Source organism: Amblyomma americanum, chromosome 1 (assembly GCF_052857255.1).
Source record: "Amblyomma americanum isolate KBUSLIRL-KWMA chromosome 1, ASM5285725v1, whole genome shotgun sequence".
Taxonomy (NCBI): Eukaryota; Metazoa; Arthropoda; class Arachnida; order Ixodida; family Ixodidae; genus Amblyomma; species Amblyomma americanum.
This window is the reverse complement of record NC_135497.1, coordinates 517,065,254-517,078,375: the sequence shown is the minus strand read 5'-3', so window position 1 is coordinate 517,078,375 and position 13,122 is coordinate 517,065,254. Positions and strand designations below refer to the sequence as shown.

General features: G+C 47.4%; 1 protein-coding gene across 1 annotated transcript in view; it reads right to left on the bottom strand.

The window, feature by feature from the left end:
• LOC144116217 (mitochondrial-processing peptidase subunit alpha) overlaps positions 1-13,122 on the bottom strand; it is a 123,914-nt gene that overhangs the window by 63,164 nt on the left and 47,628 nt on the right. The window contains exon 8 of the mRNA XM_077650947.1: positions 11,773-11,881. Within this exon, the coding sequence (XP_077507073.1) occupies positions 11,773-11,881 (109 nt within the window). The remainder of the gene's footprint in view (positions 1-11,772; positions 11,882-13,122) is intronic.

Sequence of the window (13,122 nt, the reverse complement as noted above, 5' to 3'; positions counted from 1 at the left end):
TCGTTGTGGCATGTTTCTAGTTAGCCACGGCAGCTTGCTCGATGGGACAGCACCGGAGGCGAGCGGGTATCCCGGCACCCTGGGCCAGAGCGACTAACAGTGACGCATGTGTCGTAAATGGTTTCTCCCCCCTCGTTGCGGCATGTTTCTAGTTAGCCACGGCAGCTTGCTCGATGGGACAGCGCCGGAGGCGAGCGGGCATCCGGGCACCCTAGGCCAGAGCAGCTAACAGTGATGCATGTGTCGTAAAGGGTTTCTCTCCGCTCGTTGTGGCATGTTTCTAGTTAGCCACGGCAGCTTGCAGCGAGCCGTGTGTTCGATATTTTGTGCTTTTCTTTTGCGTTGCAAGGCGTGTGTTTTATATTGCATGCTTTTCTTTTGTGTTGTGATATGTTGCATCCGAAATGTGGCGGGAAAGTCACCTATTGGCTGAGGGTGTAGTTTTGGCGGGAGGACAAGGAGATGTGTGCGCGCTAAGGGAGCGCGGGGGGTTGGTTGGTGGCAGCCGGACAGATCAGTCGTGTGTGGCCGGTGGTGGTCCCGGGGTCGCGGAGTTGGAGAAGCGAGTTCCTTGACCGGCGGCCGGGCGGGTTGGCTGTGTGGTGGTCGACGGTGGTCCGGAGTCGCGAGAGTTTGGAGTTTTGTCTTTTTTAGTTAAAGCGGAGAGGCCGAAATCTTTCGGCATATGTAAATCAGTTTTGTAAATATTGTAATAAATAACTTTTTGAGGAAAGCCTTTCCAGGTGCCAACGTCAGAAGACCTGCACGCCTGTCTCAAACTCACCAGTCGCGAAGTACGTCCCCCGGGTCACTCACGAGACCCGCCCTCTACCACTCCACGTCAACATCTGGATACAACATCGCACAAGAGAGAGGGAAAAATATCGTGACTAGCTCTTATCCCCAACTATTCCAAATTCAGGCCCTGGAATACCTCGTGTAAACATGCGGTGAATAGCATTGGCGAGATCGTGTCTCCTTGTCTGACGCTCTTCCTTATTAGAATTTTATTGCTGATTTTATGGAGGACTATGATAGCTGTACAGTTCTGATATATATCTTCCAGTATTTTGACATAAGGCTCTTCTACATCCTAATTCCGCAATGCCTATGAAGGCATGGAATCGGCAATGGAAAAAGTAAAATCACTGTACACTGTACAGATGGGCGACTTCAATGTGAAGATGGGCAAGAAGCAGGCTGGCGACAAGACGGTAGGCGACTATGGGATAGGTTCTAGGAATAGCAGGGGGGAGTTATTAAGAGAGTTTGCAGATAGAAATAATTTAAGGGTCATGAATACCTTCTTCCGCAAACGAGAGAACAGGAACTGGACCTGGAGAAGCCCCAATGGTGAGCCTAAAAATGAAATCGACATCATACTATGCGCTTAACCTGGCAACGTTGAGCATGTGGAAGTCCTCGGAAAGGTGTGTTGTAGTGACTGCAGAATGGTAAGGTCTCGAATTAGCTTAGACTTTAAGAGAGAACAGAAGAAGCTAGTGAAGAGGAAATCCATTAATGAGTTAGCGGTAAGAGGGAAAATGGAGGAATTCAGGATACTGCTGCAGAAGGTATTCAGCTTTAACTGAAAAAGACGATCTTAATGTTCATACAATGAACGAAAATCTGACAGCTATCATTATGGAGTGCGCAGTAGAAGTAGGCGGCAAGACGGTTCAAGAGGATAACGGCAAGCTATTTCAGGAGACGAAACGCCAAAGCATGAGGGCGTCTAACCCTACTGACAGAATAGAACTAGCAGAGCTATCGAAGTTAATAAATAGGCGTAAGGGGGTAGCCGACATAAAGAAGTTTAATATGAAGAGAATTGAACATGCTCTAAAGCACGGAGGTAGTCTAAAGGCGGTGAAGAGGAAACTAGGCATAAGTAAAAACCAGATGTATGCGTTAAGACACAAGGAGGGCAATGTCATTAGAAATTGGAGCGTAAATGAGAGATACAGTAGTGCACAGCAATGCGTCACCCCGCCAGTAATGAAAGAGGAAGTAAAGAAAGCCTTAGGAGCAATGCAAAGGGGAAAAGCTGCTTGTGAGGATCAGGCAACAACTTATTACTGAAGCACGGAGGGGAGATTGTGCTAGAAAAACTAGCCGCCATGTATACGCAACGCCTTATGACCTCGACTGTACAGGAAGCTTGGAAGAACGCAAACGTTATCTTAATTCATAAGAAAGGAGACGCTAAGGACTTGAGAAATTACATGCTGATCAGCTTACTCTCCGTTGTCTGCAAGGTATTTACTAAGGTAATCACTAATAGAGTCACGGCAACCTTAGACTTCAATCAACCAAATGACCAGACAGGCTTTCGTAAAGGATATTCCACAATAGATCATATTCACACTATCAATCAGGTGATAGAGACATGCGCAGAATATAACCAACACCTATATATAGCCTTCATTGATTACGAGAAAGCACTTGACTCAGTGGAAACCTCAGCAGTCATACAGGTGGGGTGTCTGTTGATACCACGCACACATCTTGATTATGCTTGAACAGACTAAGGTGGTCAACAGAAAGTTGCCACAGCTGTAGATGCAGTGGACATGAGACCCAGAAAAAAAAATGTCTAACCTCAGTGCCCAAGTGCAGTTCTAGTGGCAGGAAATGCCACTAGCAGAAAATATGCTGAACAAACACACTTGTATATGTCAAAGGAGGCGAGAATTCGTTCAAGGAATGGACTCTGGTAGCCCCGCAAGTGGACAAGAAAGTGAGGCATGGAGATCAGTTGTCGATGTCAGTTGAAATAAATCCAGTGCTGCTACCAACAGTGACAAATCTAAAAGCAGTTAAAGCCACTGGCAAAAGAGCATGGTGAAGGAAGACAGCCACTCAAGGAAGTGGCTGAACTAAGAGCCGCACTCAGTTCTGGCAGATACACTGCATGCAATGAGGTGTGCACCCTACGAGGGACGGGACATCGTCGCAGTTGCAAGTTTAGCATGTGTTCTGTTCTTAAACTTTGAGCTACTCAATGATTTAAACGAAGTGGAAGGCCTGGATATAGGCTTTGTCAAAAGTATGCAGCCGAAGGGGTCTGCTTCTGAGCCCTGCAGCGTGGCTCCTCTTGCATACTCAGGGACCCTAATCTCACGAAGGCGGGAGGAACCTAAGTCCTCAAACATCCCAAGCATAGGACTGTCCCGCTACAGGGTTTGGAAGCAAACCCCTTGGGCTGCATATATATTTCTGACAAAGACTGTATGTCTTTTAGGTTGTCAAGGAAGCTTTCAGGCTCGTACGTGTTGTACAACCAGTGAAAGAAGATCCAGGTGCAAAATACAAAGTGAAGTTCTCCACGGTGGGCTGCACAAAATGCAACCAAATCAAGCTCAAAGGCCAGTCTACAGAGTGTCCTTGGCTTGGCTAAAGTAAGGTTGAGGCTGATTAAGATGGCCTAACTACATGGTGCTGAGCAAAGGTAGTGATCCCAGAACCAACTGAAATCAGGACCGCATTTACTCGAATCTAGGCCGCCCTCGATTCTAAGCCAACACCCGAAAGTTGAAGGCCAAAAGAAAAATCTTTCCTTGAATGCAAGCCAGCCGAAAAAACAACTGGGAACGACAGCAGGGACAGCACACAAACAACATTTATTTCCATGAACCTCCTCCTGCTCACTCGTCCTCGTCATCGCTGACCTCATCACTGTCCTCTTCATACAGTGCTCTATGTTTTCTGTGCCATCAAGTGCATTGGAAATGCTGAACTTTAGGAACGAGCACACAACCAAGCTTTCCGGGATGTCATCCCAGGCTGCAGCTAGCTACAAATACTAGCGATGCACACTTGATGAGACTTGTTGGAGATAGCTCGCGTGTTTCACTCGTCCCGTGGAATGCCTCACTCTCTTGCCAGCTCTCGCTTTGGCCTGCAGCACTTCTGTGGTCACTGGAAGTGTCGTTGACCTCCGCGATTTCACGATCTCTGCCAGTGCTGATTACACTTCGGGATGGCGGCCTTTCATCGGGCACATGAAGGCGCACCTCGTTGCAGCGCAAGCAAAATTTTCGTCATGAATATAACGACTAAATTCTCGAATCTAAGCCAACCAATGCGTTTCATATCTCATGTTCTTAAAAAAAAATGTCAGCCTAGATTCGAATAAGTATGGTAGCATTGACCTGACCAATCTGAACAGAAGCAGAGAGAGTGAGAAGCTGGTGCTGCCTTCAGTGAAAGATACCAGGACACTTCACAGGTGCCAAGACCTCGTCAAAGCAAGATGTCAATGCGAGATTTTGGCAGCTAAACCTCTCTGTGAACTCAAACTTACATTTATAAGCCCGTTAAGAAGGATTTGCTTTCAGAGGTTACCTTTTAGTATTTCTTCAGTGCCTGAATATTTCCAGGTGCTCAGTGGTATGCCTTCGGTTTTACCTTGCATGGATGACATCTTGGAGACAGGAGCAATGCTGCCAAATTTTGGCAAGCGGCTAGAGAAAGCTTTCATAAGAATGCACGCTGTGCATCTGACACTGAATGACAAATGCCAGTTCACAAAAACCTCAGCGAAATTTCTGGGCCACATTCCAGGCTAAAAAGGGCCCTGCCAGATTCAGAAAGGATTGCGGGCTTTCTCACACCACTCACGGCAGCCAAGAAATGCAAATCTATAGACATGGCTAACCAGGTGGAAAGGTTCATACCCAAGCTGTCTGACAAGCTGACATACCTCAGGAAACCCCAAAGAAGGACATAAAGCGGAATTGGCATGCTCAACAGCAGCATACCCAAGCTGTCTGACAAGCTGACATACCCCAGGAAACCCCAAAGAAGGGCATAAAGCGGAATTTGCAAGCTCAACAGCAGCAAGTAGTATTCGACTAGGTAAAGCGAGCCATTGAGATGCAACTACGTTCCCACTTTATGATTCCTGACAGCAGTTCATGAACCTCCGATGATGCATACACTTATGGTTAAGGGGCGACAGAGGTGGTCACAATGTGTTCATAGTCACTCTTTCTTCCAAAGGGCTGAATGGAACAAAAAGCAGGTAAGAAATGTAAATTTTTAAATGTAAATTCATGTGCATATTCCTAACAACTAGCAACTTACCAAAGTATCACCTAAGCAATACCGCCCTGGAATCTGTCATATCATACAAGTACTTGGGTATTCATATCACATCTAACCTATGCTTGAAAATTCACGTCAGTTTTATCGTTAACAAAACTAACTGCATGCTTGGATACTTAAAGCACAACTTTCATACAGCCCCAGCTGACACAAGGCTTACTAGTCTATAAAATCATTGTTCACTCGCAGCTCAAAGTGTCAATTTGAGATCCTGGCACTAACAACCTGTTTAGCCAGCTAGAAATGATTCAACAGAATTCTGCTCATTTTATCCACTCCGATTATCATCGCACACCCAGCGTACCTATGATGAAATCTAACTTGAACTTATGCCCACTTGGGTCACGTCAGAACCTTGTAGACAACTGCATTTATTTCATAAGATATTTCACTAAAACACTCTACAAGACAAACTGTTTAGCCCACCTTCATATGTATCACTGTGCTTAGACCACAAACACAAAGTTGGTTTAATTTGATGCCACAATAAAACATTACCTGGCCCATTCATTCCCCGCACACTTAACACGTTCACTGCGTCGTGGCCCACCGGTGGGTCACGCAACGCAGTCCAGCCGTGGTGGCGCAAACAACGAGGCGTTTCTTGCAGTGCGGCGACGATATGCTTCCACAAATGCGTGAAAATGCGTTTCCACTATCATATCACAGATGGCGGTAGAGATATAAAGCACGCCTGTATTTATTGACATTGGCGCTTGCAATGGGTCTGATGATAAAGCTGACGGCTATCAGGAAACAGCGCAGAAAATGTTCCAGCTACCCGCGCCAGCCTTTTGTTCGGGCGCTTTGCACATGCGCAACGTACTTTTGAAAAGCGCTCACAATGTGTGCAAGAGCTCAGCTGAAGAATTAGTCTGTCCTATTCGCAATAACTTGGCTCACTCTCAGTGCCAAGCCTCGTGGTCCTCATCCTTGTGATTTCCATTTTTTACGAGCATTCAAAAATCGTGATGGACTGTCAAAAATTCGACGGAGGTACAGAAAACCAGAAGAAAAGACCCTGCGGTGGAAGCAGATCCGCCGGGACACACGGCAGCCCAAATACGTTGCCATCCACTTCGTGCGGCACAACTTCTGCTCCAGCGAACGTTGAGTGTCCAAGCAGCGACGATGACAGCCTCGAAGAGTTATTGGAAAGTTCTTCTGAACTGTGGGATGGTGAGTCAAGCGATTGCGGCGAAGCGGTATCTGAGGATTCAGAAAATGGTGATGTTCAGGCTGCATTACCTACCGAAAGTTGGAATGCGATAACGACTAGAGTTAGAGCGATATCGTATTCGAGCCCTCCTGTGCTAATCAGCCTCCCGACTGGCAACGATGCTCTCAGCTTGTTTTCTCTTTTTTTGACTGATGACATTTGGGACATGATGGTTCATGAGACAAACAGGTATGGGAAACAGTACATAGACTCGAACGTCCTACAAGAGAAATCGCGTGTGAAGAAATGGACTGAGACAAACGTGCAAGAAATGAAAGTGTTTGTTGGTGTACTGATCTGCATGGGTCTAGTAAGGCTTCCTAGTCTGCAGCACTACTGGGCAAGAAGCGATCTGTACGGCGTAAGCTGCATTCGCCAGAACATGGCCCGCGACCGGTTTCTGCTGCTACTAAGGTTCTGGCATTTCGCAGATAACGAGGAACCGAGCGCACAGCAGGATCGTCTCTATCGTATTCGACCCTTGATGGAAAAAATGAATCGCAATTTCTGCTCAGTGTTGGAGCCAGGCAAACAGATTGTCATTGACGAAACGATGATTCCGTGGCGTGGGCGCCTCGCCTTTAGGCAATACATCCCTGGTAAAGCCCACAAATATGGAGTCAAGCTATACAAGGCCTGCACGAAGGAGGGCTATACATTGAAAGTGCAGATATATGCCGGAAAATCTGGCGCCATAGTGGGCATGGGGCATGCCGAAGAAGTAGTAGTAAATTTGATGGCTGGCTTCACCGGCTGCGGTCGCACACTTTTCGTCGACAACTTCTACGCGAGCATGCCGCTTGCGTCACGCCTGTTGAAAGATGATACATTTTTATGTGGCACTCTCCGATCGAACCGAAAGGGGCTTCCGAAAGAAGTTACACAAGCTAGAGTTAAAAAAGGCGAAGTCGTTGGTCTTGAATCCCACAACGGCGTAAAGGTGCTGAAGTGGTTGGATAAACGGCCCGTTCTCATGATCACAACGGTTGCTGAGCATGACGCCAGCCTTGTTGATACCGGAAAAAAAACGAGAAAGGGTGAGCCGATCATGAAACCGCGCACAGTCCTCGACTACAACGTGGCGAAAAAGGGCGTAGACTACAGTGACCAAATGACGTCCTACTACTCCTGCCTACGGAAAGGGCTCAAGTGGTATAGGAAAGCTGCGGTGGAGCTCATCGTTGGAACTGCAGTTGTGAACGCATGGGTTGTCCGTTCAATGGTGGACGGTAAAACGTTGCCAATCATCGAATTCCGCGAGGAGTTGGCACGAGCACTCTTCGACACAGCTCAGATTGAGACCGAATGGACACGCGGAACAAAGCGCGCCCATACGCTGGAAAAGGCCGATGGACCTGCACGGTCTGTCCGAAGGAGATGTACTGGATGCTACGCATCGCTGAGAGCTCGCAGAAGTCCAGAGCAGGCAAGGGTAATGGCGAAGAAAGTTGTTACATTCTGCGCAAATTGCGCGGGAAGGCCATTTATGTGTTTGCCATGTTTCAATCTTCTGCACGAGTAGAACTCCTGAACATAGACTACGTTTTTGACATCGTTAGCTGGTGGCACGTAAGACGTTTAGTTGCAAATGCTGTGATTTGAACTGTTTTTTTTTTCTTACGAAAATTATTCTGGAAGTACTTGAATAAAATGTCGAGTTTGAGGTCTTGTTCTTGAGTATTGGTGCTTAGTGAATGCTGAAACGCAGGGTCACGTGATGTTGCCCCACAAAGGGGAGCTGGTCGGTGGGTAGGTAACGTAGCAGGCAATGGCTTCAAAACGCAAACCCTTTATTGTGAAAACTTGTGCATGCCCAGGAAAAGAAAGAAGAATCGAGGGTGCGAGAGCAACAAGCGCCTCTGGCATTTGTGCGGACCAGAACGACCGAAACTCTTGGCCACGCTCTAGTTGCATAAAGCAGAAATTTGGTAGACAGAAAGGGCGCCGCTTTTCAAGGACATCCTTGAGAACGCGCTTCAGTCGCGTTCACTGGGGATGAAGCGAGCAGAGTCGCGGTAATAAATGACTAGATAAATTCTCCAGATGCCGTATGCTACAAGAAGCCATTATCCATTTTGTTTCTATGATCCATTTGGTCCTTTACGTCAGGTCATTATTGTTCGATGACGTAGCCGTGCCGTTCAAACGTCCGTGGGAAGCCACCTGACTATTGGCTCATTGGCGACCGGACCTCACTATTGGATGCACATTGCAGCCCATATTGAACCACAGCGCGCAACGAATGGCGAAGGCTATCGTCAACGCGGGTATCTGCTGCTTTTCAGTTCTTTGATTGATCGACTGCTGCTTTCGTCTGATGATTCAGTCAGGCTTACGTCACGCGAAATGGAGCGGAAAATGGACAATGGATTCTTATAAAATGCGGCCCCAGGGGAAGCAACTTCCTGGAAATGCACGGGCCAAGGGAATTACGTGATGATTTTCTGCGCTAGCATACATGATTGAAGTAGCCCGCGCAAGCTGCAACCGAAAATGCCAGTAGAGCCATCTTTCAGCAGGCGGAAAAAACAGCCTCAGAAATGTGCCCCACCGGTGGGCCACGACGCACCCGCGGAAAGCATCGGGTGACCCACCGGTGGGCCACGACGCACAGAGATCAAAACTATGATAAGGGGCTACGCAGTGAACGTGTTAAAGAACGAAACTGCTATCCCTCTTTTAAGTTGCAACAATCAGCAAATTATCACTATTTCAGTTTGCTGTGTACAATATACACTAGCTAACCTTGGTACTGTATATAGTATAAGTTCGTTAATTCGAAATGCACGGATTAACTGAAGTTTGAACTAACGAAAGCAAACAGAATATGTGATCGGAAAACAGTCAGGCAGTAAAATTACCCTATTTTATTGTTCTAAAATATTCCGTCATCACCTGCTTTATTTCACAGAAGGCAATAGCCAACACCTTCTGTTCTAAAGCCTGAACATATTGGAAGGCCTATACTTTGCCTTTTAAAACTGAAGAAGAGACAGGTGGTGTTCGGCGCGTCCGACCTTGCACAACGGAGGGCTTAACCGGAGTTGAGAAGGGCGTGCAATCGCCTGTGAGCATGAAGTCGTAAGGCTGGAAAATCGAGCAGCTTGCCACCGTCCCGTGGCTGCCGCTTTTTTGCAACATGCGGGACTCACAAATTAACACTTGTGAGTCGCGGAGGTTGCACGACCATTTTGGTCGTTTTGGTATGTTGCTTGATTTTCCAGCCTTCCTACCCAAGTCAGAAACTGCCAAGCCAATGAGCATGCTTTTTGGCGACATCCTGTTTCAATAACGCACTACTGTCGATTTCACACGCGGTTGCAATCTCCTCTTGAAGCGTTATATCATGGTAATTACCCCAAACGGATGACTTTTCTAAATTACTACACCGGCACACACCGCATAAGTTTACCTCTATGGCAGCAGCTAATCGCTCGGAATGAGACACAAAGCCCGCTGGTTAAACACACCTGGCTCGATCATCACAAGGGCACTGAGGAAGAGAGCCCCGTGCCATCTGTACAAAGGGCACCAAGGAATGTCACAGAAACGATGAAAATGGTGCAAGAGAGCTCAGCTGGATGAGAGTTTGCCAACTTGCACTGGAGAGAGCATTCCCAGAGTGGAGCCCATGAGAGCCATTGGTGCTACCAACTCCTCTCTGGAACTGAAGGAACTTGACAGCTCTTAATTCCTGTGCAAGACACACACACAGAGGTGGGTCTCTAGTGTGTAGCCACCACAGATGCCCATATTTCGAAACAATACTGTACAAGAAAAACTGCTTAGCCCACCTTCATGTGCGACCCCATACACAGAGTCTTTTTATATCTGTCTGTTCAGGTTAGATAATGGACCACAATTTGGGTCCCAGAAGTTTGACATTCACAGGGAAGGACCAGGTGGAACCCATCGAGAACATTCTCCAGCAGCCAGTGGGTAATGGCAAAGACTGCAAAGAATGCTGGTGGTTGCCAAATGCACTCTCCGGGAAATAGACCCTAGCAGGGCGCTGCTCATGCACAGGACGACTCTGGTTTCTGTGGACATCCTGCCCCCAAATACAAGCGGGATAATGAAGCCCGATCAGAGCGATATAGAGCAGAAGCAAAACCAGGTCCCAGGTTACAACCGGAGGCACAATGCAAGCTTCTGAAGCAAGTGTGTCCCAGGAAGTTCAGTTTGATTCAGAGAACCTGAGACAACATGGTAGCTTGTGAAAATGAACATCTCCATGTTACGCACCTCACTGATGACATGTCAGGAGCGCCTAACACTCGGTCTCATGGAAAGCTCCACGAGAAGGCCACAGCAGGCCGGGAGGAGCATCCAAAGCCACAAAGCCAAATACAATTTCCCCCACTGGAAGATCCCAGCGTCAACATCAGGCCGGATGAGGTGCCCTACAAGTTTAGGTCTGGCTGCCAGACTGCGAAGCCCAGCAGGCACCGACTATGCTCTTCCATCAGGTAAAAACATGTGTTCAAAAGGTTCAATAAAAGAGGGGAGGCACACCAGTTGGCAGCACGGCAAGCTAACATGCACTGTACGTGTCTTGTCATTCGTGTAAACCCACGCAACAGCTGATACAAGTTGCAACACCTTTCTCAGGCAGCTTGGCAACCAAGAGTTAAAGAAAAGTGATTTTCTTTTTTTGGGGGGTGAACAGGATTATTTGCACTGCCTGATTTTTTGGATAATTTTGTAGTCCCCAGCAAGTCTGAAAAACCTGTTAGTGACAGTACAGTAAAACGTTAATTCAAAGTCACTGGGAATGAAATAAATGGTACCCAGGCCAAAAAATTTCCCTGCGGGAACACGGTACATTTATTGAATGAACTTAGCGATTTGAAGTAATCAGAGATGGTGGTAACCTAATCTACTAGCCATGGCACAACACACAAAGAAACAGCGCCTGTTGAAAGCACAGAGAAGAATGGTTGACTGGTTCGTTGCGGGACACATGCTGATGCCACTGATGCTGCTCAGGGTGGGGTGGGGTGTTTGATGCCAGCAACTCCATTAGATGCTGCCTCGTCAAAGAGCAATTATCCGGTAAAATTTACATTTATCTGTCCAGGACAATAATGGTGCACTGACTGTCACGACCCCAATTTCTGACAGCTCAAAGCCTGCTGACATGCCGGACCTAGATGTTCATATAAGTGGAATGGGAGTAGGGCTGCACAGCAGCAGACAAAAGTGTGCATGCTCTGGCAGTGGAGCTTAATCTGCCACTGCCCAAAGCGCCACCGTTTTCTGCATTCTTATCACACCCCTTTCCCACAGTTGATGTCCGGAGCACTGTGCTCAGAAGCTATACACTATGGGACTCATGTGACTGGCACCAAACCACCAGACGAAATGTGTCTGTTACTCTGGTCAAGCTTGGGAATGCTGTGCTATGGCAGGAGGCATCAGGTGCAAAGCAGAAGTGTGCTTGCCTTGATGATGCCCCCCGTGTACTGGGCAATGGACTGGTCCGGCTCCAGTTTTGGGTCAAGGACCAGTTCTGGGTTCTCCATCCACAGTGGTGGCTGCTCCACGAAGTACCTGCATGCGGGCATCGCTCAGAGAATGAACTAAGGCTCCCACCACAGGTCACACATGCCTCTGGTGGAGCACAAGCTTGCTCTGCAAGCACAGCTGATGCTCGATGGAAACACACATGCATGCACTACAACAATCCATTTTTCTTTTTTTGCACACAGCTGATTCAGCAAGTGCACCAAACCCAATGCTTAAACGGCTGCTGAAGAGGCTTTAGAATTCGACAAGCTTAAAGGCATCAAAGGTATCAAACTTGCAGCTAAAGCACGTGGACTCCTTTTGTGCTAGCATTTGAAATGGTGGCGTCATAACCGATTAAAACTACAGCAATGCACTGGCAAAAGTTTGTGTTACAGTTGCACAGGCCACTTTTTGAAACTTGGCCCATTACATAATGAGCTACTAGAGTGCCACATGAAAGAAACTTACAAGGACATGCACACCTAACAGTCTGTCTTTTCCATAGTACCTTCCTGGTTTATATACACACATACAACAGTAAAAACTCATTATGATTACAAGAGACTGGGAAAAGTGTCCGAATTATCAATGGCCCAAAATAAACAGCAGTAAACTGTCCATATCAAAACTCGGCGGTGGCTGTCAGCTTTTGAGACGAAAACTGCGCAGCAACATTGATTTTTCGCAGTTCTGTAAGATGCTACACTGTGCACGTTGCCAGGAATGTCAACGTGGAAGTACTACAAAATGGTAAAGACTTCCTCCACTTCCTTCCTCCTCACAAGGTGTCATCGCGTGTGAAGGGGCTCCATTGCACATATTGCGAATAGCGCCCAGCTAGCGTGCAGTTTCAGCACCTAGGAAGAACCACAAGGATAGAAGCAAAGGAAGCATGCGTCAATGCCAGAACAGTGACCCGCCTTCTGAAAACAGAGAAAGAAAAAAGAAGAGCCCAAGCGGCATGCACAGCTATGCTCAGCTCAATGGCCAATGCGTGGCCAATAGCTGCCACCACCACGAATCGGCGCAAAGCTCAGAAGAGCGAAACCAAAACTTTCGGGAAAAGTTCCCTCCGACTGTCACTACAACTGCTGCTGCACGCATGTCAGAGGTTCGCGGGCAGCACTGCACCATACTGAGGAAAGTTATTTGGGTGATCGCGCACCAATTGCCACACCTCGACACGGCCTTCAAACTGGAGCCAGTACGAATTACCTGGTGTGAGCTCGGTTGAGTCCTAATCAACAAGTGTCCAGCCCCACACACTTGTATGAATTTTGGTC